We start from the raw sequence: 27,546 nt of genomic DNA, 5'->3' as shown, positions 1-27,546 counted from the left end.
CCCTGGTCATGAAACTAGATCCTGCATGCTGCAACTAAGAGCCCGCATGCCACAACTAAAGATCCCGCATGCTGAAACTTAAGATCTCACATACCGCAACTAAGACCCGGAGCAGCCAAACAAACAAATAAATAAATGAAGTGGGGCTGAAAAGAGACTGACAGAAAGTCTGTATGACTCAATAGCTTGGCCTTTCCTCCTACCTACACCCAAAATTAATACCTTCCTAAAATAATAATGATGATATATAGATTTTATATAAATATACTGAAGACCACTAGAATTAGAGCTGCTAGTGTGGGTATTGGTACTGAAAGTAATTACTTCCTCACTTTGGCATTTAAATGGTACCCCTCTTCCTCCAACTCACTCTTAGTTTATTTTTTTTTTCACTCTTAGTTTAACATCTGGCTTATTACTCACACACTCTTGAGTGAAACCAATTCTGCACACATGCGCCCCTTATGTTGTTTGGACTGATACTTGACTTATTAGAAGTTAGAATGGTTTTCTGCCAGTGTTTACTTCAATTCAATTACTAAATTCAAAAATTCAAAGCCAGAGATTTGAAAGGGGGTTATTATATGTAGTGTTTTTCTACATGTAAGATTTCACCCAAGTTTTTATGTAGGTTTGAAATAACAAGGAAAAGAGGTGAATTTAACCTCCCAGCTTTCACATATACTAACAAAGTTTCCAAGAATAAGAATTAGAACAAAAGGATTGTTAAAGAAGGATAGACGGCTGAGGAACTAGGACTATTCTAGATTAAAGGAGACTAATAAAACATGAATACAGGACTTCTGTGGCGGTCCAGTGGTTAAGACTGCATGCTTCCACTGCAGGGGGCATGGGTTCGAACCCTGGTCAGGGAACTAAGATCCCACATGCCATGGAGTGCAGCGCAGCCAAAAAAAATTAACAAATAAATAAAATAATTTTTAAAAAAAAGAAAAGGAGAAGGAAGAGAAGACCAAAAAAAATGAAAATAAAAACAATAATGTAAAAATGAGAAACCTACAGTAAAATGGTAAGAAATACCAACCTTTTCAAAATAAAAAATAAATAAATAAGTAAAAAATAAATAAAACGAATACAAAATGTAACGTGAGGACCTCCCTGGTGACGCACTGGTTAAGAAACCACCTGCCAATGCAGGGGACATGGGTTCAAGCCCTGGTCCAGAAGATCCCACATGCCGTAGAGCAACTAAGCCCATGTGCCACAACTGCTGAGCCCGAGTGCCACAACTACTGACGCCCACACGCCTAGAGCCTGTGCTCCGCAACAAGAGATGCCACTGCAATGAGAAGCCCGAGCACTACAATGAAGAACAGCCTCCACTCAACACAACTAGAGAAAGCCCTCGTGGAGCAACGAAGACCCAACACAGCCAAAATTAATTAATTTTTCAAAAGCAATGTGGGTTCCTAAAATTCTGGATTCTGCCGCCCCACCCATTTCGTTCTTAGGAGATACATGCTGAAGTATTTAAGTATATACTTAAACATAAAGATCTGTATTCTCAGTTTAGCAAATAATAATAATGATAATAACCACGTTGTAAAATGTCCACATTTGTGAACCTATATGTGTAGGGTATAGGGGTGTTTAAGGTGTTTATAACTAATGCAACATTTTGTAGGTCTGAAAGTTTTAAAAATAAAAGTTTGGGAATAATAATATGGACCTACTAGGGACCTGATAATAAGTTCTCATAGGTATGACAGCTGTTTTATAGTTATATAGGATAGTGTCCTTATTCCTTTTTTTTTTTTAATTTATTTTTTTGGGGGGTGCTGCGTTGGGTCTTTGTTGCTGCTCGTAGGCTTTCTCTAGTTGCGACGAGCACGGGCTACTCTTCGTTGTGGTGCGTGGGCTTCTCACTGAGGTGGCTTCTCTTGTTGTGGAGCACGGGCTCTAGGCCACGCAGGCTTCAGTAGTTGTGGCTCGTGGGCTGTAGAGCACAGGCCCAGTAGTTGTGGCACATGGGCTTAGCTGGTCCACAGCATGTAGGATCTTCCTGGACCAGGGATCGAACCCATGTCCCCTGCACTGGCAGGAGGATTCTTAACCACTGCACCAACAGGGAATCCCCTAGTGTCCTTATTCTTAAAAGATGCAGGTACAAATATTTAGGGGTAAAGCTTAGTTACGTCTTACTTATCTTTGTACAGATTCATGAAAAAATTAAATGAATAAAAACATATATCATACACACCCACACATATATACTTATAAAGTTACTATAGTTCTAATCAACTTTAATTAAACGGGAGGGGAGATGTGTGCATGTGACCACCTTACCGCAGCGTCAACATTAGCAGGTGAGTCTCCATTAGGGTCTGCCAGCATAGAAATGACACTAATCATGATGGTTTCCACGGTGTGAATAGGCAGCCAGCGTTCCTCGGGCTTTTCATAACCATATTTATCTTCCCCGGGCTCGTGAAGAATAGAAATGCATACATCACCATTTTTATCAACTGCAAAATTAAAGAATAAGATTACTGTTTTAAATATTTAAAATAATTTGACTATACATAAAATACATATTATAATAAACATGGTCCCAATTCCCACGGCATCTGTATAAAATTCAATACCACTGTACCACTGAAAAGATACAGAAGTTAATTTCCAAAATGGAACCTGTTAACCTTTTAGGAAGACCAAAGATTTTACCAAGTAGGATCCACCTGACAAACCCAAAAGGAAGGTAAGCTACCTTTTTCATTTGTGCAAAATTTCAAGACACATAGTATGTAGATGGTGCCTAGCATTTACATGTAATAAATACAATGAAATGAAGAAATGGCATCTGTTGAATCTGTTCTTCATTTGTAGAAAGTATATGGTCCAAACACCAGAATTGAGTTTCTGGATAATGAATTCCTAGTTTCCCCACTAACTTATTGATTGAAATTGTTAATAGTCAAAGGTCTAGAGACTTTCCTAAGAAAAAAATAAAAGGTAACATGATAATATACTTTTAAAATCACATAAAGGCAAAATTATATTTTCAGGGAAAAAGTATACTCAAATCCACAAAAGGAACATGTTATATTGCTAGTGAAAATTCATCAACATAAGTGATATTCATTAGGCCCCTAATCTATAAAACGGTTTTAAAATCCAAGCCACAAATTAATTGTTGATCAAAAGGGGTAGAGGAGTCCTAATCCACATTTACATCACACAAATATTCCCTATTAGGGAACTATCAAAATCGTAACATTCATTAATCTTCTACAGTGAAATTTTCCCTATTGCAAAAAGCATACTTATTGGAGAAATGTTAGAAAAGACAGAAAAGTATAAAATTTTGGTGAAAAACTTTTTAACCAAATTTCCAAATCCTATAAACAACCAATGACACTATTTATGTATATTTCATCCCTGACTTCCTACCTAAAGTCCAACAAATTTATGATAGGTATAATGTTAAAGCCTACTTTTCACCTCCTAACTCAAGCACTCCCCTGCTATTATAAACTCTGGGTAACCAGAGTCAAAGTTCGTGTGCACTGTGGCTCTACGATAAATGCTTCTTGAACGCGTGCCGTGTGCCAGGCCCCCACCACCTGACATGGAGTTCAGCAGTGAATGCAACATTCAAGACTCATGCCTTCAATGTCTTGTATATGAGCTGTTCTGCAGTTAAGGTTCCTTTTCCCAACTCACCTACACCTCCTAGTAAAATCTCTTAACTAAAATGAAATAACTAACTAGATCAAGAATAACAACAGCAAAACTTGTGACAGCACTATAAAGTTGAACAGAAAATGCTTACACAGTATTAAGATATTTTCCTCACTTACACTTAAAATTTTTTCTTTGGAAGTCATTTTCTTTGAAAACATTTAACATCAAATGTTTGTATAGAATTCTATCAGAGAGAATCTATTTGAGACCCTTTTATAAAAATTATCGTAATTTAGCACCTTTAAAATTTTTTAACCTTGTGTCATTTCATTTTAAACATACAGTTTAGTTTCTTAGAAAGAGGTTTTTATGCTTAATGCCTATCACCAAATTACACTTTAAAAATGCAAGATATGAGCTGATAATTCTGAGTGACAAGGCAATAAAACTAAGATTTTTCTTTATTGAAAAATTTTTAAATTTCACAACTGAAATCTAGTTTAAAATACTTTTAGGGGCTAAATTTTTCCGTGTACAGAAACTTTATGTATTTCCTCTTTAGTCAAATGTCTGTTCATGTCCTTTACCCATTTATGTACTCAATGTTTAGTTTTCTTCTTGCCAAACTGCTTCTTAATTTTCCTTGTTTAATTTTTGCCTGTTATTTTTTTCTTTCATTTCAATACCCCAATAATGTTTTTTAATGGCTGGCCTTATTATCTGACACAAGATTCATTTAAGAATCCCATACTGAATTTAGTTACCATTTCTCTTCCCTCTTTATAGTCTTCCAATATTTATTGCTTTTGAAACTAGAAACTCCTTGTTCCTAACACCCAGAGAATAATATTCACTATTTTTAAAAACCACTTGAAACTTTTTATTCCATTTAGAGTTTTAATTCACTTTGCTGTTTGGTGTGAAGAAAATTTCTAAATCAATTTCCCCATAAGTAGCTAGCCAACAGTCTCAGCATCAATGACTGAAAAGAAAACACAGCTCTTCTTCCATCTTGAAACTAAACTACCTGAACCATGCATACCCTTCAAGTTGTCTCCCTTCTCTTGAAGCTGTGCTCTAAAATTAGGAAAATCTGATTTCCCCTCGTCTTCTCTATTTACACTTGGGTACTCTCTTTTTTGCCTTATGGGAAACTGTCTTCTGCTTCTAAACAGGATGCTATGACTATTCTCACAAAGTGACTGGGAGAACATATTCTCCTGGGTATTTTTAAAGTCAACCCTTCTGGGCCCAAAACAACTGATACTGTTGAGGACACCTTCCTGGACACATTTTCCTCTCTTACTTCCGTGGCACACTTCCTTTCCCTGGTTCTTGAAGCCATTCTCTCAATCACTTTCTTCTTTTCCTTGGTCTGACTTTTGATGTTATCCTAACCTCCAAAATTAATCATCTTTTCCCTAAGTAAATTAAACCATTCATTATATCACAGTGTTACCCACCATCTCCCCCCCGCCAGCTTTATTAAGATATAATTGACAGAAAACGTTGTGTAAGTTTAAGGTATACCACATGATGATTTGATATACGTTACCTGTCATCTTGATGTCGGTAACTTCCAAGGCCCTAAGCTCACTGCTGAGCCTTGACTAGTTTTCTTTAATTACCTAAGTGGTTATGTCAACTGCACCTCCAGAAAAACAAGTCTCAAATTGAATGCATCTAAGTCATACAAATGACTTGTATGACTTTACCATATAATAATTTTTAATAAAACAGCTTTTGAGATATAATTCATGTATTTGAAGTATACAATTTAATGGTTTCTAGTATGTTTAAAGAGTTGTATAACCATCACCACAATCAATTTTACAATATATTCATCACCACAGAAAGAAATGCCGTACCCATTAGCAATTGATAAAATCCTCTATCTCCTAGCTATTTTGTCTGGTTTTCCCTTCCAAGCCTTCCCCTGTGAGTATAAACTTTCTAGACATAAATATAGTCATGATGAACCTACTATACAGCTTTAAAACTTGAGTCCCCACGACTAAAGATACATATTCAAAATTCTATTTAAGGATCACATTCTCCATCATTCCCTGACTCCCTCTTCTATGCTACCAAACACCTTTAAAACAACATCACTGTTGTCTCTGTTTCACCATTAAATTTATGTCCATCTTTCCCTTACACATACCATAATATCCTTACAGAAAGACCATAACTCGATCATCTTTGTATCTCCAGCACCTAGCAGAAACTCACATGCTGGTTTTTCCCCTCATTCCCATTGCAGACCACTCTCACTCCCCTTTCTAAGTCTAGCTCCTTCTGAACCTGCCATCCCTGGCCCATTGCCTCCTCGGGTATCCTTTCTTCACAAAGCATCCCTTCACTCAAATCACGTCTTAATTACTTCACTCTCTAATGCCTTCTCCCTTACGGTCTGCAAACCAACAATCCCTTCAACCTTAAAAAACAAAGAAAATAAACACTCATTTCAGTTGCCCTCTTAAACTACGGAGGCCATTGCTATTGTTCCTCTTAACAGAGGTTCCATGTACTGCTTACATATATTCTCTCATGTAACTCTCACAGATAGAGAAACTAAGGTTCAAGAGGCTTTTACCTACAGTAATATAATTTGTGGTAGAGACAACATTCAGAAACTTAGTTACATTTTCCTTTGAAATAGGTGGAAAAAGATTGACTATTACACATCACATAATTCAAGAGAAGGCAGGAGAAACTGGCAAAAGGCTAGGAAGAAATGAAAGAAACGCCCAAGGCAGATGTGGTCAATTCGTGCCTCCATATATCTTGTAGGACTATCGCTAATGTGTTCTACCAGAAAGAAATTATTTTTCTCCCTTCTTCCTGGTGCAAAAATTAACTATGTCTTTTGTCATCACTGCTATCTTAGATGTGATGAAATATGGTGGCTTCCTTGGTTCCCAATAGTTTTCCATTTGCCAGTCTAGTCTCTCCTAAGTAAGACTCATCTGTTTTTCAAGTCACTGGGTGCTATTACACTTCCTTGAAACAAAGCCTTGGTTTATTCGTGCATCTGTTACCCTCACTGATTTTTGCTTAAACTAATATATAAGGGTTTCTCTTCCTTGCAACTGAAAGCCTGGACTATGAGAAGTAGAATGAAGATCAGTGTAATTGTCTAAAAAGACAACTTTGATTACAAAATACTGATAGTCAAAATACTTAGGAAAGAAATTCTTGCAAGCTCTATCATAAAAAACAAGGCCAAAAGTTCAGGGAGACTGTGTATACACATAGTTTATCTAGCCTAACCTTTGGCTCACAAAGTGAATTTTAAATGGTAGTACATCTTTGGGTAAAAAAGTCAATGTCACCATTTTATGCACTGCAGTACTGGATACTTTTGAAGGTTTAAACACACAGTATTGTATCTCATTTGATCCTATCAATCACCTTATGATGTAGGTAAGACATTTCTTTTTGACAGCTAAGAATATACATTAAAAGTTAAGCATTGTCCATAGTCTAGGAGCTAAGGTGAGAAAATAGAAATTAAAAATCCAGGTTTAATTACTTCTAAGCTCTTTGTAATAGCTAATGAGTCACCTAATACCTTGGAAATTATCTCCTCAATTATAAGAGCTCTATTAATGCTGAATATCACCCACCAACCCTGCCTCTAGTTAGGAACATCATGAGTCTCAAAACGAGCTGAAAACTAAGTAAGTAAGTAAATAAATAAATAAATAAATGAAGATTTTTTTTTCCCATGTGATCTCTGTCAATTCTTCTCTTCTAAGGAATCTAAATCCAAGACCATGTGCATAACAAACACAACAAACTTAGTACAAAAATTCCAACGCAATTTCATTGAGAAGTACATCTTCCTTATTGACCTTGAAAACTTCAGGGACAGGCCATCATACTTGCAAATGTAAAAGTAAAACTAGATAAACTTACCATTTGGGTGCCAGATTTCTGTAATGAATTTCATTTTAGGAGGCCGAAGGGGATAATCTTTTGGGAAAGTGAGATGAGCCTTAAAAACACCACCTTCACTGGAAATACAAAAACAAAAACAAGTTCTTGCCTATAAGTTCCTGCTTATAAATAAGAAAATTATTAAAACAAACATAAAACAAGGATGCTAGTGCTAACATTATAAACAAAATAAATAATCTGGATTTCAAGCAGTTTACTTTACTCAAATATACAGTTTAATAAACTGTCATACCTACCACCTTATTAAACTCTCAAAAAGCAGTAAAATGAAAGAAACAGCTTTAAAAAAAGGCATCCAGATCAGATTACATGACTGCTGTGCTACAAACCTTTTAATCTCTTCCCACTACACTTAAAACAAAATTTAAAAGTTAAGTTTAACATTGCCTATCAGGGTCAAGTTGCCAATTTCTCTACGTTGATCTCAATCTTCCACTCTTCTCTCTTGTTCCAGCCAGTCTTCTTTCTGTTCTTCAAACACAACAAGCTTTTTCTCATCTGAGAGCTTATGCATTTTCTTATTCCCTCTCTGGGAACAGATGTGCTGACCTTCAATCCATCCATCCAGGTATTCATCTTATCATTTAACAAATATTTATTCAGTCTTTACGTGTCAGACACTGGGAGTACAGCAGTGAACAAAGCATAAAGTCTCTCAAGGAGTTTATAATTGGTGACTTTCCAAAGTAGGGCTGTGCAACAGAACTTTCACACACTAGAGATGGTTTATAGTTACGCTGGCCAATATGTTAGCCACCAACCACTTGTATCAATAATATGGCGAGGGCTTCCCTGGTGGCGCAGTGGTTGAGAGTCCGCCTGCCAATGCAGGGGACACGGGTTCGTGCCCCGGTCTGGGAAGATCCCACATGCCGCAGAGCGGCTGGGCCCGTGAACCATGGCCGCTGAGCCTGTGCGTCCGGAGCCTGTGCTCTGCAACGGGAGAGGTCAAACAGTGAGAGGCCCGCGTACCACAAAAAAAATATATATATATATATGGCTAGTACAACTGAGGAGCGGAATTTTTAATCTTGTTTAATTCTAATAGGCACATGTGGCTGTGACTGTTGTGTTAAGGCACTGCAGAGCACTGTCATTTGCTTAGGAACTGTTCCTGAACAACTGTCAAAACAACATAAGTCATTGTTAAAGAAAACCAATGAAAAAAAGTCAGCCTTACGGGGCAAAAATGACAAAGCCCCTGACTTGTGTCCTCGGTACTAGCTGTTTCCTCTGTTTGAAACACTGTTCTCCCTTTGTCATATTCAGAACTCAGCTTAAATGTTACCTCTTGAGAATGATTTTGCTTGACTACCCAATCTTAACTAGCCACTGTGTCCCTCTATCACATGGACCTCTTTTCATTTCTTTATTGCAAAAGCAATTCACACCTCTGATTCTCTTATTTTAAGATGTACACCCCATCAGAGCAGGGTCATCTGACTGTGTTTGTTTCAGATCATCGAGAAATGGAATCCTCAGCTCATTAAATGGTTTTCATTCATTAAACAAATAGATAATGATTATCTACCTATGGGAGGCACTGTTGTATGTAAAAGAATACAACAGGGACCAAAACATTAGAGATCACTGATTTATGGCACTTACCATTCTAGAGTCAGAGGAAAATATCAAGAAAAATACTGGTAATAAATACTGGAATGATATGAGCAATCTATTGTTAATTTTTTTTTTTAATCTATAGAATAAGCCCATTTGCCTTTACGAAGAAAAAGTGAGGGTATGTTTATATACAAATAGAAAAATGTCTGGAAACATGACACCAATATATAATAATAATGGTTAATTAACTCTGAAGCACAAGATTATGAGATTTTTTTACTTTCTGCTTTGTACATTTTGATATACCATGAATTTTTAACCACAAGCAAGTATTAATTCTTATTGCCTTTTTCTAATCATAAAAGCAAGATGAGGGGAGTTAAACAAAGAAAGGTAGATCATTAACACCAAACACTTCTAAATACTTAGGAAAGGCCACTAGATTCCGAGTATAAAAAGTAACCTCGACCTTAAAAACCTCGAAACAGAGTAACTGAGAAATTAGAAGGAAGAAAATAAGGGTAGTAAAGGGCTTACCACGAAAAAGAAAGAATATCCTTTCCTTTTGCACAGGAAGAAAACAGACTGAATGTAGTACAGATATCCAGGGGTAAAAAAGGAAGAAAGTTGACAAATTTTATGCCTGCCTTATGGTCTTAATTTTCATAATTTATGAGACTATCTATTGAAGGGAAAAAACATGAAGACTTGAGGGAATGGAGACTAGAACAGCAGTTGTAAAGAGTGCATTACACTGTTAAGAGATAAGTCTACCTTCTCGGACTATGTTACCCCAACTGGATAAATTAGTGCCAAAACTGGCCTTAGGAAATATTAATTCTATGAACTAGTTTTTCAAACTGGGGCTGCAAAGCTAAGTAAGTGAGTCACTAACGAGTTTTCTTTATAAACCAATAAAAATAGAATAAAAAGGGCTTCCCTGGTGGCGCAGTGGTTGAGAGTCCGCCTGCCGATGCAGGGGACACGGGTTCGTGCCCCGGTCCGGGAAGATCCCACATGCCGCAGAGCGGCTGGGCCCGTGAACCATCGCCGCTGAGCCTGCGCGTCCGGAGCCTGTGCTCCGCAACGGGAGAGGTCACAACAGTGAGAGGCCCGCGTACCACAAAAAAAAAAAAAAAATTTTTGAGGTATGATTTACATACCATGAGATTCACCCTTTTGAAGTGTACGATTCAATGGGTTTTAGTATATTCACAAAGCTGTACCATCACCACTGCATAGTTCCAGAACATTTTTATCACCTCCAAAGAAAACAAAAAGAAAAACAAAAACACTTTGAAAGCCACAAATACAGAAAATAGCCAAGAATCTATGTAAAACAACATCAAAACAGCTACCACAAAGCCCATGTACTTTATCCCACTGGTAAGACTATTCCGATACTAAGTTAGCTTTCCTGGGTCCCTGAGTTCTAACTGATATCAGATCTACTTAAAAGCTTTATATTAGGGGCTTCCCTGGTGGCGCAGTGGTTAAGAATCCACCTGCCAATGCAGGGGACATGGGTTCGAGCCCTGGTCCGGGAAGATCCCACATGCAGAACAACTAAGCCTGTGTGCCACAACTACTGAGCCTGCCTTCTAGAGCCCGCGAGCCACAACTACTGAGCCCGCGTACCACAACTACTGAAGCCCGTGCGCCTAGAACCCGTGCTCCACAAGAGAAGCCACTGCAATGAGAAGCCCGCGCACCACAACGAAGAGTAACCTCCACTCGCTGCAACTAGAGAAAGCCTGCGTAACAAAGACCTAACACAGCCAAAAATAAATAAGTAAAATAATTTTTTTTAAAAAAAAGCTTTATATTAGCTGATTGGAATCCCTATCATGAAAAATTGCCTTAGTCTATTGAATTATTTTCAATCTTTAAATTTTAATAGGACTATCCTTAAAAGTTTAAAGTACACAATTTTAACTCTGTCTGCAATGTCCTCACCCATTCTAAACTAATCATGCAGTTCCTTACAGTTTTTCTCCTACAGGTGGAATCTCTAACTTCTCTAATACCTGTGAAAATCCTACTTGTTATTTTTAAAAGCCTAGTTCAGTAGTCCCAACTTGTGGGCACAAACTTCTAGTGAACAGTGAACAGCCAAGTTAGCAAAAAACTCAGAACACTCAAAGAGTACAAAACATAGTAAACTAATATTAAAATGTCACATATTCACTATTTTTCAAATATATAAAGATCTACTACGATGAACAAAATGAAAGTTTATGAAAAGCATCAATGAATTAAAAATACCTTCCCTCCCATTATACATTCTCTTCACAGGTATTAATAGTATAATTACTAGTATGATGTTAAAAAGAGGTATGAAACCAATAGTTTCACATTTGAAAAGGTTGAGAAATCTAGGCCTAGTTCAAGTTTCTTCTATTAGACTTCCCTTATTGTTTTTGTATTAAAATTATAAAAATCTTACAAGTATCAGATCCTATCATTCTACTTTGTCAGATCCTATCATTCTGCCATATTTACTTATTTAAATGATATACCATATGCTGCCATCTGAAATTTTGCTCAACACTGTTCTTTTATATATTCCTGATAATGTCTCCTGTTTATTCATTTTTACCTGCCACAATTTTTCTATTACAATCAAAATGTTTGCTTCTGATTTCTTTTGCTATTACAAACAACAGAATGTTGAACATTCTGAACTCTTTCTAGGCATTGGGTTTTACCCTAGAAATGAAACAAGACAAAGTTTAAATAACTGTTTAAAGTCACACAGATAACAGTGGTAGCCTCAGGGAGCTAAACAAAGAGTCTCCAAAACTCACATTCTTAAGCACTAAATGATAAGTGGCACAGCACTGCCACTGATCAATCAATTTCTAAGCCACGCAGGCAGGTTCATTCCCCCCAAAATTTCATTACAGAATATATGGCTTGCGCCTCTAAGTTTTAAACAGAACTGTGGAAGAATTTTGTTAGTGTAAAAGAATATTAATCAGAGAGTTTAGTTAGCCACCTTTTCATTTTCTATACCCACTCAAGGTAAGGCAATAATACTACAAAATACATATAATCTTAAGATTCTCCAAATTCTTCACATCATTGGCAGAGGTAGGAAACAAAATAAAGCATACTTCTTGAGCACACTAGCCATTAGTGATGAAAAAAAGAATAAGAGATACAGGAAAGGTACACATTCACCATTCCCTCATACAAATTTATAAGATTTATGATTACGTGGTGCTACCCATGTCTCCTAAAGTTTCTGTAAAAACCTACTGCCATCCTACCTGACATTTTTCTTGCCGAGGATATGGGCAGCTAGCCACACTACTTGATAATCATTAGTCTGAAAATAGCAGGCATGTCACACCAGTTTCAGAATGTTTTTCATAGAAAGAAAGCCTCAAGAGGGGGCTTCGCTGGTGGCACAGCAGTTAGGAATCTGCCTGCCAATGCAGGGGACACGGGTGCAAGCCCTGGTCCGAGAAGATCCCACACGCCACAAAGCAACTAAGCCCGTGCACCACAACTATTGAGCCTGCGCTCTAGAGCCCACGAGCCACAACTACTGAGCCCGTGTGCCACAACTACTGAAGCTGGCGTGCCAAGAGCCCGTGCTCCAAAACAAGAGAAGGCACCACAATGAGAAGCCCGCGCACCGCAAGGAAGAGTAGCCCCCGCTCGCTGCAACCAGAGAAAGCCAGCATGCAGCAACGAAGGCCCAATGCAGCCAAAAATAAATAAATAATTTTATTTTTAAAAAAAATTCCTTATTTTCTAAGCCAGCTAAAATCCAATTTCTGTTGCTTGTAGCCAAAAGCCTACTAACTATTACAGTTACTAACTCTTCAGTTCCCACTTTAGACATCTCTTCCTCTGGGAAAAATTCCCTGACACACTCATAACCTGCCATGCTACCAACGAGTTCTCACAACACCTAATGCCTCCCTCCATCATGGCTGTCCTCAAAGTGTATTAAATAACTATGCAATGAGCTGTCTTGCCGACTAAACTGTAACCTCTTTGGGAACAGTGACTATTAGCTAATTAAAGATCATGTTCCTAGCATCTAGCATAAGAGTGCTGAAAAAACTTCTGGAAACTAAATGAATGAGTAATGTAAATGCCAGTATACTGCTTTATTTTTGCAACCATTCTAAGTAGGAAGTCGCTAAAAGGGATGGCCTGAACTCAATAAATCATAAACCTCTTTTTTGAGGGCTTTAAAAACAATGTTATAACCATCAGCACATGAATTTTAGAAAAGGTCATTAATAAAAAGCAATCATACCAAAGTAATTCTGGATGATTATTATAAGGTCTGTCAATTGCATTAAGGCTTCATTACTCACAGGATGTTCAAAGTATGTGTGGCACTGAGGTTAAACTGCGGCCCAGGTGCAGCCAGTGCTCTCATCAGGAAGGGACAGTGCAGAAGTGGCAGCCAGTTGTCTCGTTAGCAACTCCAGAGGAGCTGCCACAAATGCTTCTGCTGTCCACACCTCAGATCAACAGCCAGCAGTTTTTAAATGTATACGAAAGGCCAGAAATATTTTTATTGGCGGCAAGAATGGCCTAATTAGTGCAATGAGTATTAAAGTGTCTCTCTTTGGTGAAGCTGAAGGGACACAACATATATATGGACCAGCTGATAATATTTACAGATGCTTGCCACCATCACACGAAAAAAGTGTATGAATTTTGCAAGGTCCTTAGAGATCGAGGTCAAACCTGGATGCCTAGGTAATCTTCTACACAGACATTAGTTTAGAAGAATTTCTCTTGTTATCACATATCAACTTTAAGATTAACAAGATTCTGTCACTGGAATGTTGCTGTATCTCCCTTGAGTAAACCTTCACGCAATATGTTTTGATTTAAAAACCTAGAAGACCAGAACCTCATCAGGCTCATAGGCCAGGCTGTATGTATGATTTTTGTGTGCAAAATTTGGTAAGAAATTTGCTTTCAAATAAATAATATTAAGGTTGTGGAGGAATACCTCTAGGATGGCTTTCATTGGCTACTGTTATTTACCAAACTAACATTGTAGAATGACTAAATTGAGTTATTTTAGTTTGCAACAATTACCAATGCAGGGACTTCCCTGGTGGCACAGTGGATAAGACTCCGAGCTCCCAATGCAGGGGGCCCGGGTTCAATCCTGGTCAGGGAACTGGATCCCACATGCATGCCACAACTAAGAGTTCATATGTCACAACTAATGAGCCTGCGAGCCGCAACTAAGACCTGGTGCAACCAAATAAACAAATAAATATTTTTAAATAAATAAATAAAAATAATACCATTAAAAAAAAACAATTACCAATACAAACATACCGCTGGGGAATCAGCAAAAATTTTGACTGGGAATAGTTGTGACAAAACATAAATCATTTTTTTCAGACCTCAGAAAACCCCCAAATCAATACTACAGCTCAACTCTGTATGTCATATATCAGTTTGCTCTGGTATAGAACTAGCTCTGAAATTTCTCTTACATCAGGTGTTGGCGAAGGGGAGACAAGGGAGTTACCATCTCAGAACATCTAAAAAAAAACTATTTCACCATCAAAAAAATGTTTGATGTATCCAAATCCTTGCTGGTTAGTACCATCAAGGACCACAGTTGAGTGACCAAGTATACTCCCCAAGAAGGTCCCTGCTGCCCAAGAAGGTCCCTGCTGTCCTTCAGTTGTATGTCTTTGAGAAGGTTGCTGCATTTTTTTTTCAATACTTCAACTTCTATAAAAAGTGTGAGAGAAAAAAAAAAAAAAAAAGTGTGAGGGCTTCCCTGGTGGTGCAGTGGTTGAGAGTCCGCCTGCCGATGCAGGGGACACGGGTTCATGCCCTGGTCCGGGAGGATCCCACATGCCGCGGAGCGGCTGGGCCCGTGAGCCATGGCCGCTGAGCCTGTGCGTCTGGAGCCTGTGCTCCGCAACGGGAAAGGCCACAACAGTGAGAGGCCAGCATACCGCAAAAAAAAAAAAAAAAAAAAAGTGTGAGACTTGTACTAGTCACTAACATCAGATAGTCAAGATCCATCTTACAGAACATTAAATATTAGTAAGTTTAAGTTGGTCTGCAAACACACAGAACAGAAAATCAGACTGTGGTCTTTGAATCTAAAAATGTATTACGTAACATATTTAAGAAACTCCATCTTTTTCTATTGCTCTTTGATTACACCACATTCTGTTGTGTATCTTTACATCGGTTAATAGTGATTAATTAAAACTGATTAACTTTATCACTTTTATAAACTGGGAAACTTCAGTTTGTCAAAATAGTTTATATTTCAATTGCTAAAAGAGCTCCACTTGGATGTTAGTTCCATTATACTTACTAAAGTGTATCTGGAGGACCAATAATAAGGACTTCCCATCGGTAGAGATCATTGTCATCTATTAAACCTGCTGAAAAGCCTTCCACTGGGTTTTTGTTGAGTTCTGTGGAAAAAGAAAATGTTTATCAAAAATTTTAAGTAAATAATCTTCACCCAACATTCATTACAGAACTTGAATATACATGTTATAAATTCTAACCTGTTAAATGAACACACCTGGATCCATTAGCAAAATGCTACCTGATGTCCAAAACATTTCCATTTCTATAACACAAAGAAGCAATGGGTAAAGCAAAGTATCCAGAAGATCAACTTCTACTGTGCCCTTTTACTTCTACCCTGGTTTCCAGCTAGGTTCTCACCATTCTAGTAGCTCCCTAGTGGTATATAGGTATAGCCATACAGAGAGCTTATTAAAATGCAGGTGTCAGGACTTCCCTGGTGGTCCAGTGGTTAAGACTCCACACTCCCAATGCAGAGGGCCCGGGTTTGATCCCTGGTCAGGGAACTAGATCCCACATGTCACAACTAAGACCCAGAACAGCCAAATAAATAAATATTTTTTTTAAATAAAAAATAAATAAAATAAAATGCAGGTGTCAGGCCCATCCCCTAGAGATTCTGGTTCAGAGGGAAATCAAACCAATATTTCTGGTAATTCTTATGCTGTGGTCTTTAGGATACATATTCAGAAACACCAAGAGTGCCTGATACCTTTTCATTGGAATTTGCTGCTTAAGCAACCTTCATTTATACTAATAACTATATGTCTACATGAGTAAGTCCTCTGTATTCTTGGGGATATACAACTACAGTTGGTGTTCCTGTGCGGCCCATCAGACTCTGAGCACAGACAGAGCAGAGGCTCCATCCATCCTGCCTATGTGTGTTGACCCCCTTGCTGACCAGAGTTTCCAGCACCCAGGAGTAGCTTAAGAATAATAGCTGGATAGCCAGGAGATGGAAGCAACCTAAGTGTCCATCATCGGATGAATGGATAAAGAAGATGTGGCACATATATACAATGGAATATTGCTCAGCCATAAAAAGAAACGAAATTGAGTTATTTGTAGTGAGGTGGATGGACCTAGAGTCTGTCATACAGAGTGAAGTAAGTCAGAAAGAGAAAGACAAATACCGTATGCTAACACATATATATGGAATCTAAGGGAAAAAAATGTCATGAAGAGCCTAAGGGTAAGAGGGGAATAAAGACACAGACCTACTAGAGAATGGACTTGAGGATATGGGGGGGGGAGGGTAAGCTGTGACAAAATGAGAGAGTGGCGTGGACATATATACACTACCAAACTTAAAATAGATAGCTAGTGGGAAGCAGCCGCATAGCACAGGGAGATCAGCTCAGTGCTTTGTGACCACCTAGAGGGGTGGGATAGGGAAGGTGGGAGGGAGGGAGACGCAAGAGGGAAGAGATATGGGAACATATGTATATGTATAACTGATTCACTTCGTTATAAAGCAGAAACTAACACACTATTGTAAAGCAATTATACTCCAATAAAGATGTAAAAAAAAAAAATGCACGAAGAAAAAGAATAATAGCTGGAGCCTACAGGAACAGCAGTAGCAACGTGAGATTTTCCTCTTCCAGAGAGAGTGCTCTAGCACGGTTGGGGAATGATGGGGGCTGGGGACGAGAACAGAGGCAAAGAACTAGTGAGGTGGCGGGGACACAGGCCATGAGGGCACCTTAGACGAGACAGGTGAGAAACAGTTCCTAGAGACACAGAGCTTAATAAAATAATGACCAATCCATGGTGAGCATCACGTCAGGATTTTTTAAACAGCTTTAATGAGATATAATTGACATTCGGTAAGTTGCGCATATTTAAATTACATTATTTTTTTACATATTGATATATGTATACAGCTGTGAAGTCATCACCACAGTCACGATTGTGTGTGCATATAAATATACGAATCACCAACAAGCGGCACTGGTTGGCTCAAATTGAGAAGTGGGACAAAGCACACAGGAGAGCGATTGAGAGAGGGCTTGCTGGGAGGCTGAACAGGTTTGTAATTCTCATATAATTCCTGCCATCATCCTCAAGGAGCTCAGTCTCATGATAAGTAAGTATAATACAACTCAGAGTGCTATAAAGACTGAACAAAGTGTGTTAGTAACTGAGAAGAAAATATTAATTTTTTGAGGAATCAGAGGTGGTTATTTCAACAGATTTAACACTCCAACATGCCAGTGAAACACAGAGAGAGCCAAAAGTGAAAGTTTATTTATATTTAAATGTGAATGGCTTCTTTTCTCAAAATTTGAGGGGAGATTTTTTTTTTTTAATTTATAAGTCTAGTATTTTTGCCTAACTGGCAAAACAGATTTTTATAAATAGTTTTAAATCAGTACTGTGTTTTGAAACACAAGAAATGCATTTTTACTTTTAAACAGCTATTCTAAGACATTTTTTAAATACTGAAAATGCAAAGAAATTGTATTTCAATCTTGTTATTTTGTTTATCAATGCAAACATTTACTGAGTGCCAATATGCTGTAGACATACTGGGAAAGATCTGAAAGTCCCACTTTTACTGTCAACTGAGGGACAGAGTGGAGCATAGACCATTACAATCTGGGCAGGTAAATTCTACACTGAGTTATCTCATTTCTAACCTTTCTCTAGACAAACACTGGTATATTACTTAGACTATTTTCTCCAACACTATATGCAAGAGTCTTATGGAAGATTCTATAATTTATCTAGAAATCACCTAACTATTGCATTTTACATCAGAAGTCCAGTGGAATTTTATAAATGTAGGTGGGTAAATTCTTAAATTAGCATACATGGTCAAAATTACCCTTGAAAACTTCCTTACACTTTCCATAAAGTAAATTATTCCATCTCACTTTTGTCAATACACCATAAGTTCTTTAAAAATCTTTTGCACATTCTTTCCACGCTTTTCTTCTACAGGAGTGATTGTGTCCATTCCTTGTTTCATTAAGTAATGCAAAAGTAATGCTGCAAGATGTCCATCTATCTCAGTTTTGTCATGGCTTTTGCCCCTAGCGTGGATCCTCATAGCCTAGATCCATGGGTATTTAACAGGCTTAATCTACCTATTAGTGGCAGATCGTTACCTACCTTCATGATTCCTTCAAGGTCCAATTCCTCCATGGGGCCTTCCCTAAATAACTTACCAAATAATCTTCTTTTGACTTCTGCTAAATTCCTATTAATCATACTTTTAGTCTGTACTGCATCACCCGGCACTTAACTATCAGCTCCTGATTCCCACAGAAGTAAACAGGCAATTAAATGCTCCAACATTAGTACAAGAATTTGGAGGGGCACAAAGAAGGGCACGTTATAATCATGAAGAGACAGAAAGGCGTCTAAAAAGAGAAGAGACATCTGAAATAAGACAAAGGATTTTGGTGGAGAAGGTGCAAGGCTTACACAGAGGAACATATACAAAAACTTGAAATATGGAGATCAGGGGGGGGGGGGGGGGGGGGGAGTCATACAGCTGAAGCTAGATAGCATGTCGGAAGGACTGCAAAGAGCCTTTAGAAGCCATGTTAGTTTAGACTTTATCCAGAGAGAAATGACGAGCCTTTGAAGAGTTTGTTTTTGTTTTGTTTTGTTTTTAAAACAATGAGGTGACCTCATGAGATTTACTTTTTCAAAAACCAATCTCTCAGTATATGAAAGATATGTGGAAAAAAAGTATGTGAAAGAGTAAGGCCATGTGATGACGAAGAGACCAGAAAGGAAGCTATTAAAGTAATCCTGAAAAGTGTACCTTTAGTATATGGTAGTGGGAATAATAAACAGGGATACACAGGAGATAGAATCCATCAACCAAGCTTGGTGATGTGGGGGGTTTTAGATAATAAGCCAAAATTGACACACATTTCCTCAAAAAGTTTATAAACATTGAGTTACCATATAGCCCAGTAATTACACTCCTAGGTATATACCCAAGAGAAATGAAAACATCTACCCATATAGGAATTTGTACCCAAATGTTTATACCACAGCATTATCCATAACAGTCAAAAAGTGGAAACAACCCAAATGTCCATCAATGAATGAACAAATTATGATATATACATACAATGGAATATTATTCAGCCATTAAAAAGGAATTTAAGTGCTGATACATGCTACAACTTAGATGAACCTCAAAAACGTCAGGCTAAGTGAAAGAAACCAGACACATAAGGTGACATATTGTATGACTCCTTTTATATCCACAAATCCGGAGACAGAAAGCAAAATGGGGGGTGGGATGGGACGGAGACAGAGTATGATAAATGAGTACGGGAGGTTTTGGCGGGGTGATGAAAATGTTTCGAAACTGAAAAGAGATGGTGGTTGCACAACACTGTGAATACACTGAATACCACTGAACTGTACACTTTAACATGGCTAGTTTTTTTAAAAAATGGTTAGTTTTATGTTATCTGAATTTCAACTCAATTTTTTAAAATGATAAATAGGTTTCTACATAGGGCAACTGGGTAGGAGTCTGTTTTTTTCTCTGAAATGGGAATTATAATAAAGATGTGCTGATTTTAGGGGTGAGGGAAAGAAATAATGATAGGTTTGGTTTTAAGTATCTATGGGGCATAAACAACACATTGTTTTGTTTGTTTTTTTATATCTTTACTGGAGTATAATTGCTTTACAATGTTGTGTTAGTTTCTGCTGTACAACAAGGCGAATCAGCAATATGTATACGTACATCTCCATATCCCCTCCCTCTTGAGCCTCCCTCCCACCCTCCCTATCCCACCCCTCTAAGGTCGTCACAAAGCACCGAGCTGATCTCCCTGTGCTATGTGGCAGCTTCTCACTAGCTATCTATTTTACATTTGGTAGTGTATATATCAGTGCCACTCTCTCACTTCGTCCCAGCTTCCCACCCCCCCCCCCACGGGTCCTCAAGTCTGTTCTCTACGTCTGCATCTTTATTCCTGCCCTGCCACTAGGTTCATCAGTACCGTTAAATACATTGTTTAAAAAAGAAATTTGAGCTAGAGACTTGGGGTTATCAGAATATTGCTGATAATTGAAGCCATAAGAGTGGTTAATGGCATCACCCAAGGAAGAGCCTGAAGTGTGAACTGTAGAGAATCTAACTAAAGGAATTCTAGAGAATACCAATATTGGGGAGATTAAAAAAAAGAAGGGGCTACAAAAGTGACAGAAGTAGGAAGAAAACCAGGAAAAAGCTAGATCAAAGAAGCCAAAGGAGGGCTTCCCTGGTGGCGCAGTGGTTGAGAGTCCACCTGCCGATGCAGGGGACACGGGTTCGTGCCCCGGTCCGGGAAGATCCCACATGCCACGGAGCGGCTGGGCCCGTGAGCCATGGCCACTGAGTCTGCGCTCCTCAAAGGGAGAGGCCACAACAGTGAGAGGCCCATGTACCGCAAAAAAAAAAAAAAGAAGCCAAAGGAGATGTATTCCAAGGAGAAAGTTACCAACAACGACAATTACATGCTGCTCAGGAAAGAGGGCGTCTAAATTCAGTCTACTGAGTTCAGTTAAAAGAAGGGCAAGGCTGCCCTAGGCCTAAGTATTTAGTTTCAGTGCAATGGTAAGGCAGAGACAGGCCATGCCGGCAACACTGAATTGACAAAAAGAAGGTGAAGCAGAAAAATACAGGTGGAAACTTTTTCTAGAAGTTTGTGATGGAAAACTATAGTGGCCATAAGCAGATGAAATTCGAGCAGGTTTTTTTTTAATGGGAAAGGCCAACGAAAGATGTTTAAACATCCTATCACATTTAAATGTTAACAGAGATACCTCATACTATATTTGAATCCAAATATAAACAAACAATAAAATTTAGCTGGAAAAAAATGCAGATTTATTTTTTAACATACTCTTGGGTGGAGGTGGCCTTCCTAAGCAGAACACAAAACTCAACAGTCAGATTATACTACACAGCATATTTTAAATCCACTATAGCAATAAAGCTTAAATACAAATGAGAGACTGGGAGAGAATATTTGCAGCACAATAGGTAAAAGTCTAATATCCCTAATACAAATAGAGTTACTGTAAATCAAAAGAAAGAGTAAACATGCAAAGGGTACAAACATAATGGGGGAAAATGGAAATTGCTAACAAACACAAAAATCTAGCCTACTTAAGATAAATATTTAAACCAAGAAGTGCCCATGCTTGGGTTTCTTCTTAGATTCCTAAGGTATTACAGAGAAGTTCTGAATGTGATAAAGATACATTTTTTTCTGAATGCTACCTGGACACAAGTAGAGTTGGAAAGAGCTAGAAAGAGCTCTCTTTCCCTCATATCATGAATGCTAAAACAAAATTATAAAGTTCTAAAGCACACAAAACTAATCAATAATATTAGAAATCAGAACAATATAATCTTTTCTTCTTTTTCTTTCAGAGTGGTGAATGAGGGTGGTATATGGGATGAAGAATGAAAGAGACTTCTGGGATGCTAGTAATGGCATGCTGTACATAATATTTATGCATTTTTCTTTGTGTATATAATACTTCAATTTTTAAAACTCAGTAAATCCCGAAGCGCCAGTGATTGTTAAATGAAAGTTATGTATGCATGCTGTGAATCTGGAAATCACTGTGGGCCAAAATGGTCTACAAACCATGAATTGAAAAAGAAATCAAGGGCAAGGTAATGTCCTTGAGAATAATGATTTAGATAGGTATAAGTAATGGAAAATAATGCATGAGAAGGCTTGCTATGATAGAGTCATTATTTAAGAATAAGACTAGAAGAGAATGGGGAGCACATATGAAAAGTAAAAACTCCACAGTCCTGAACCTGAATCAGAAGTATCAATGTGAATTCACAATATAGCTTTAAAAATGCTGAGCTCTGTCCACTAAAAAGGTCGAGAAAAATGACCAACTCTGTAGCAATGAGCATCCCTAGTGCCCAGAATATGGGCTCCAAATATGAGTCATACTTAAAGGGAGCAGGGCTCTTCAGAAAAATGGCTGATTCCAGGTCTGGGGTAGGAAATGTTCTAGGATCATCTCATACCAGATAAAAAGGAAGCTATCAAATAATACTATGGTCTTGTTAAAAGTACTCAGCCAACTTGAAGAGATTCCCACTGGCTCAATATGCGACAATTTGAGCATCAACAGTTAATAACCACAAAGGATTGAAACATATGTTTTAACCCATGAGTTGAAAAACAGTGACTTAAAAAACAACAAACTAATTGGTCCCATTACAGGATGCTAATAAACCATTTTGTTATTTTGAAAACGAATTTTTTTAAAAAAGGCGAAGGAATCAAGATTTATTCTTCCTTTTCTATACAAATGTTATTGTCAGGAAATCAAACAGTGACTGCTATTTGATCAAATGAGTTATCTCTCTATAGAAATGGTGCAGTTAAAAAATGAAAATTTATGGGAGGGAGGCTCAAGAGGGAGGGGATATGGGGATATATGTATACATATAGTTGATTCACTTTGCTATACAGCAGAAACTAACACAACATTGTAAAGCAATTATACTCCAATAAAGATATTTTTAAAAAACAGAAAAATTATTGAAACATTGCCATTTTTTCATTTTAACCTAGGCATTTTAGAAAGGACAACCAGACATTAACGTCTCCTGATAAATAAACCACCACTTACGAAGTGATCTCACCTGATCTCACCAGAACCCCTAGACACAATTCCCAATTTATAGAAAATACAGAGAAATATGTTTAAGAACATTCCCGAGACACAATTAGCAAAATCTATACTTCGGAAAATTCTAAAAAGCAAGGCCTAGAATCCTCAATAAATATACTGAAACAGCAAACAACAGAGCGGACTGAATTCAAACTTTTAAATAATGTATGACACGTGCACAAATTTAGAGGCTGACTAGATCTAACAATATTAAATTATTGTTAATTTTTTCAAGTGTGGTAATGATAATGTGGTTTTTTACTCCCTTTTTTTTTTTAGAGATACATGAATCTTTAGAGTTACTGAAATATTTACAGACAAACAATGATGTTTGAGGATGTGCTTCAAAATCACAAGAGATGGGGGGGGCAGGCAGAGACAGAACAATCAAGAGTGGTTGTGACCTAATAGCTGTTGAGGCTAGGTGAGCACATGGAGGTTCGCTGTACAGTCAGTCTACTTTGGTATTATTATATGTTTAAATTTTTTTCTCCATGAAAGTTTTTTTAAATGCAAAAAAAACCCAGTTTTAATATAGTCTAAAATAATGGTTTACAATATTTTGTTGATCATGTGAAAATAAACCTTCACTGAGCCTTGGCAAAAATACAAGGTGTCTCAAAATAACGACATTCAAAGACCCAAGTACGTCATTTTATACTTGGCTATTAAGAAAATAAGCTACTTTAACTGTAAATACCCTTTGCCAAGACCAAGACTAAGTCTAACAGCTACAAAGCTAAATACAAACTGTTATTTATAGTCTAGAAATGATGTTCCTTTATGTCTCAATGGTTGTAGTCTCCTGCTCTGGGGAATGTGCATTCCTGTCAAGTTTGTTTATGTATCACACAGCTGGCTGTAAGGTGCATTTCTGTAAAGTGACTATTTTTATGCTGGCTTCATTTTGAACTGCTGAAATCTCAGATAGAACCTTTTATCCAGACACTATCTAATTACCCTTCCTAAGTATTGAGATGGTTTGTCAAAATAATTTTGACCTTATTATCAGAGGAATAAATTGCCATATTACTTTAAAACACACATCGCCAGAAACCAAGTCACCAAAATTAACTGGGAAAATATTCCTGTCTTGCAAACGTCCATTAACTAATCAATATCCAAAAAAGTAATGTATCAGCAAACAACCAAAGGTTTGTTCATATTTCCTCTAAAGGTTTTTTAAATGCATCAATTAAATCACCTTTATACATTTCTGGTAAACTTTAAAAGTTTGCTTAAAATCAGAATTTTTTTCTTTACACTATGTCATAAACCAGGGCTAACTGATTTCCTAATCCAAAACATTTTCAACCTAGATGAATTTCTTTCACTGTGCTTCAAAAACATAAGGAATATGGAACAGACAAGCAGAAGGGGTCAGAGATAGTATCTTGCAAAGATTTTGCCAATATGCTTTTGAAAGGATTTGCTTGGCAGAATGCCAGACCACATTCCTAAAATAGCACTTAAGGAAGTTCTGCTGCCTGTAATGTTTCACCTTGCTTACATCCGCTTCAAACACTTATTACCTAAGGGCTCTTCAACAGTAAGTCCTGAGTATGTTGTTGTTTGTGCTTAAATACAGCAGCAGCAGCTCATATCTCTGACAAGATGTGCTGTGGCAGGAATTCCCCACAGTACATAAAATGTTACACCTTGACACTATAGTCTACGGTTTTATATAAACTTCTCACTTATTTTTTAGAAATAATTTGATAAAGACACGATGCGCAGGGGGACAGGGGGGAAGGGGGCGAACACAACACTTGTGAATTTCATCTCACAAGAGAAAATATGGGCCATAGTTTGGCACAGAGTATGGTATTATGTCAGTCAAACCTGGGTTTGAATGCCAACCTCTCTCACTACCCTTAGCACCTTAAACAAGTCATTTCTCTTTTTGAGTGTCACTTTCCTTATCTGTAAAGCACAGTAAAAAGTACCCATGGCAGTGTTGCAGGACAGATGAGCAAAACTGTAATATGCAAAACACTGTCCATCTTAGAGTACAATAAATGTCAATTGTCCATTTTCCTCCTTTGAAATTGCTCATTAGACTACAGGCTATAAAATGAATACAGGGACTTCCCTGGTGGCGCAGTGGTTGGGAACCCGCCTGCCAGTGCAGGGGACCAGGGTTTCAGCCCTGGTCAGGGAGGATCCCACATGCTGCGGAGCAACTGAGCCCGTGCACCACAACTACTGAGCCTGCGCTCTAGAGCCCGAGAGCCACAACTACTGAGTCCGCACGCTACAACTACTGAAGCGCACGTGTCTAGAGCCCCGTGCTCTGCGACAAGAGAAGCCACGGCAATGAGAAGCCTGCGCACCGCAATGAAGATTGGCCCCAGCATGCCGCAACTAGAGGAAGCCTGCATGCAGCAATGAAGACCCAATGCAGCCAAAAATAAATTAATTAAAAAATAAATAAAATAAAATGAATACAATGTTCTTTAGAATCTCAAGAACAAGCCATACCTTAAATACTTCTTTTTGGAAATACTACCCACCCCTGAACATCACACTGAACTGCTTGTTTTGGTGTTGTTTATTCTGTACCAGTTTATTCTGTACCCCATACCCCAGGGCCATAAAAATAAGTGAATGAATACCTGACAAGCCAAAAGAATGAGATCTCGCTGAGGATTTTTAAAATCAGAATTAAACAAAGGGAGCCCCAATCCATGGGGGAGCCTGAGAGCTGCCAATAGCCACAGCTCAAATCTCAAAGAGAAAACAGATATGTGAAAATGAAGCCAAAATGAAGTCAAATACACAAAAGTAAGCAACAAGAAGAGAGGTCCTAACAGAATTCTAGTTCCTTAAACCTGGTACCTGCCCTCTTCCATAAATTTGGTTAAGGGTCATTTTTCCTTTTTTATCTAAACTTACTCTAGTTCAATTCCTGCCGCTTCCAACGAAGAGTACGCTTTTCTCCATTCAAAGAGTCGTATTTTTAAGCTTTCGTCCCAGTTGGTCTCTAGTCGTTTCCCCTCGAATACTGTATAGCAGTGGCTCCTAGCTTTCCTTTACCCTCAGCCACATTACACAGGGGTTACAATTGGTTCTCAGCAGGGCTGGCAGGGTATGATCACCCCCAAAGGCAGATGAATGGGGTAATCTATTCACTCTGCCACCAACTGCTGAGGGTGAGAATCATTAACCACTTCACTCTATGCTGATTTTCTTAAGTACTACTCAAATTAAATTAATATTTCTAATAGCTCTTATCTCCTTATCTATTTGTTTTGTATAAAACTAGGTAAGTTGCACTGCTTCATGTTATCAGTACATGGAATGTGCTTTTTTTTCTTTCTTCTTTTTGCGGGGGAGGGGGGCTGGGGGTGGTGGGGGGTGGTGCACCATGTCACACAGCTTGCAGGATCTTAGTTCTCCGACCAGGGATTGAACCCTGGTCATGGCAGTGAAAGCGCCGAGTCCTAACCACTGGACCACCAGGGAAGTCCCTGGAATGTGCTTCCTTTTGTATTTCTCCAGGTTTCAGCAACCTCAAAGTGAAGTCTACATCTCCTTACCATCCCTTGTTATACTCACTTGCATGAACAGCGTCACAATCAAAATTCCCCTAACACGATGATGAGGTTCTCGAATCTCCATTCCAACTCACTTCGAGCTCTCTTCAACCACCTAATACTACATATAAAAACCCAGGAAGACTTCAGAAAAACAGTCTCAAAGAAATTACAGAAATATGAAAGAAGATATTATAAAGGAACAGAGACCTGAAAGGCAAAGTATAAGAGTTTAGAAAAGAACAAAGACAGGGATTACAGTCATTTTAGAAATTTAAAAATTGGGGGGGGGGGGGGGGGGAGATACAAAACAAATCATGGTCATAACTTTAAGAAATATACCTTAAATGGGACTTCCCTGGTGGTCCCGTGGTAAAGAATCCACCTTACAATGCAGGGGACTCAGGTTCGAACCCTGGTCAGGGAACTAAGATCCCACATGCTGCGGGGCAACTAAGCCCGTGCGCCACAACTAATGAGCCTGCGCTCTAGAGCCTGTGCGTCACAGCTAGAGAAGAGAAAACCCACGCACCACAACAAAGAGCCCGTGCGCCGCCAAAATCCCGCGTGCTGCAACTAAGACCCAACGCATCCAAAAAATAAATGAAATAAACAAATAATAAATCTTTAAAAATAATTTTTTTAAAAGCTGCTGCCTATAAGGATCCCAGTGTCAGAAGCCAGAACTGAGAGTGTTCCCAGAAACAAAGATGAGGCACACCTGCTGCTCCACCCCCACCCACCATAGTCCCTGGGAGGGCAGCAGCATCTCGCCCACCCCAAAAAAGAAATACACCTTAAATGAAAAGGTAAACAATTACAGGTTGAA

General features: G+C 38.2%; 1 protein-coding gene across 1 annotated transcript in view; it reads right to left on the bottom strand.

Moving 5' to 3' along the window:
• The window catches only part of UBE2G1 (ubiquitin conjugating enzyme E2 G1), a 103,536-nt gene that overhangs the window by 17,152 nt on the left and 58,838 nt on the right, over nt 1-27,546 (bottom strand). Inside the window, exons 2-4 of the mRNA XM_029211108.1 lie at nt 15,503-15,605; nt 7,567-7,664; nt 2,308-2,486 (exon numbers count right to left, since the gene is read on the bottom strand). Of these exons, the coding sequence (XP_029066941.1) occupies nt 2,308-2,486; nt 7,567-7,664; nt 15,503-15,605 (380 nt within the window). The remainder of the gene's footprint in view (nt 1-2,307; nt 2,487-7,566; nt 7,665-15,502; nt 15,606-27,546) is intronic.

This window comes from Monodon monoceros, unplaced genomic scaffold (genome assembly GCF_005190385.1).
Source record: "Monodon monoceros isolate NGI ecotype Baffin Bay Population unplaced genomic scaffold, NGI_Narwhal_1 Super_Scaffold_9, whole genome shotgun sequence".
Classification (NCBI taxonomy): domain Eukaryota; kingdom Metazoa; phylum Chordata; class Mammalia; order Artiodactyla; family Monodontidae; genus Monodon; species Monodon monoceros.
The sequence above is the reverse complement of the archived record's forward strand: the minus strand, read 5'-3'. Positions and strand labels throughout refer to the sequence as shown.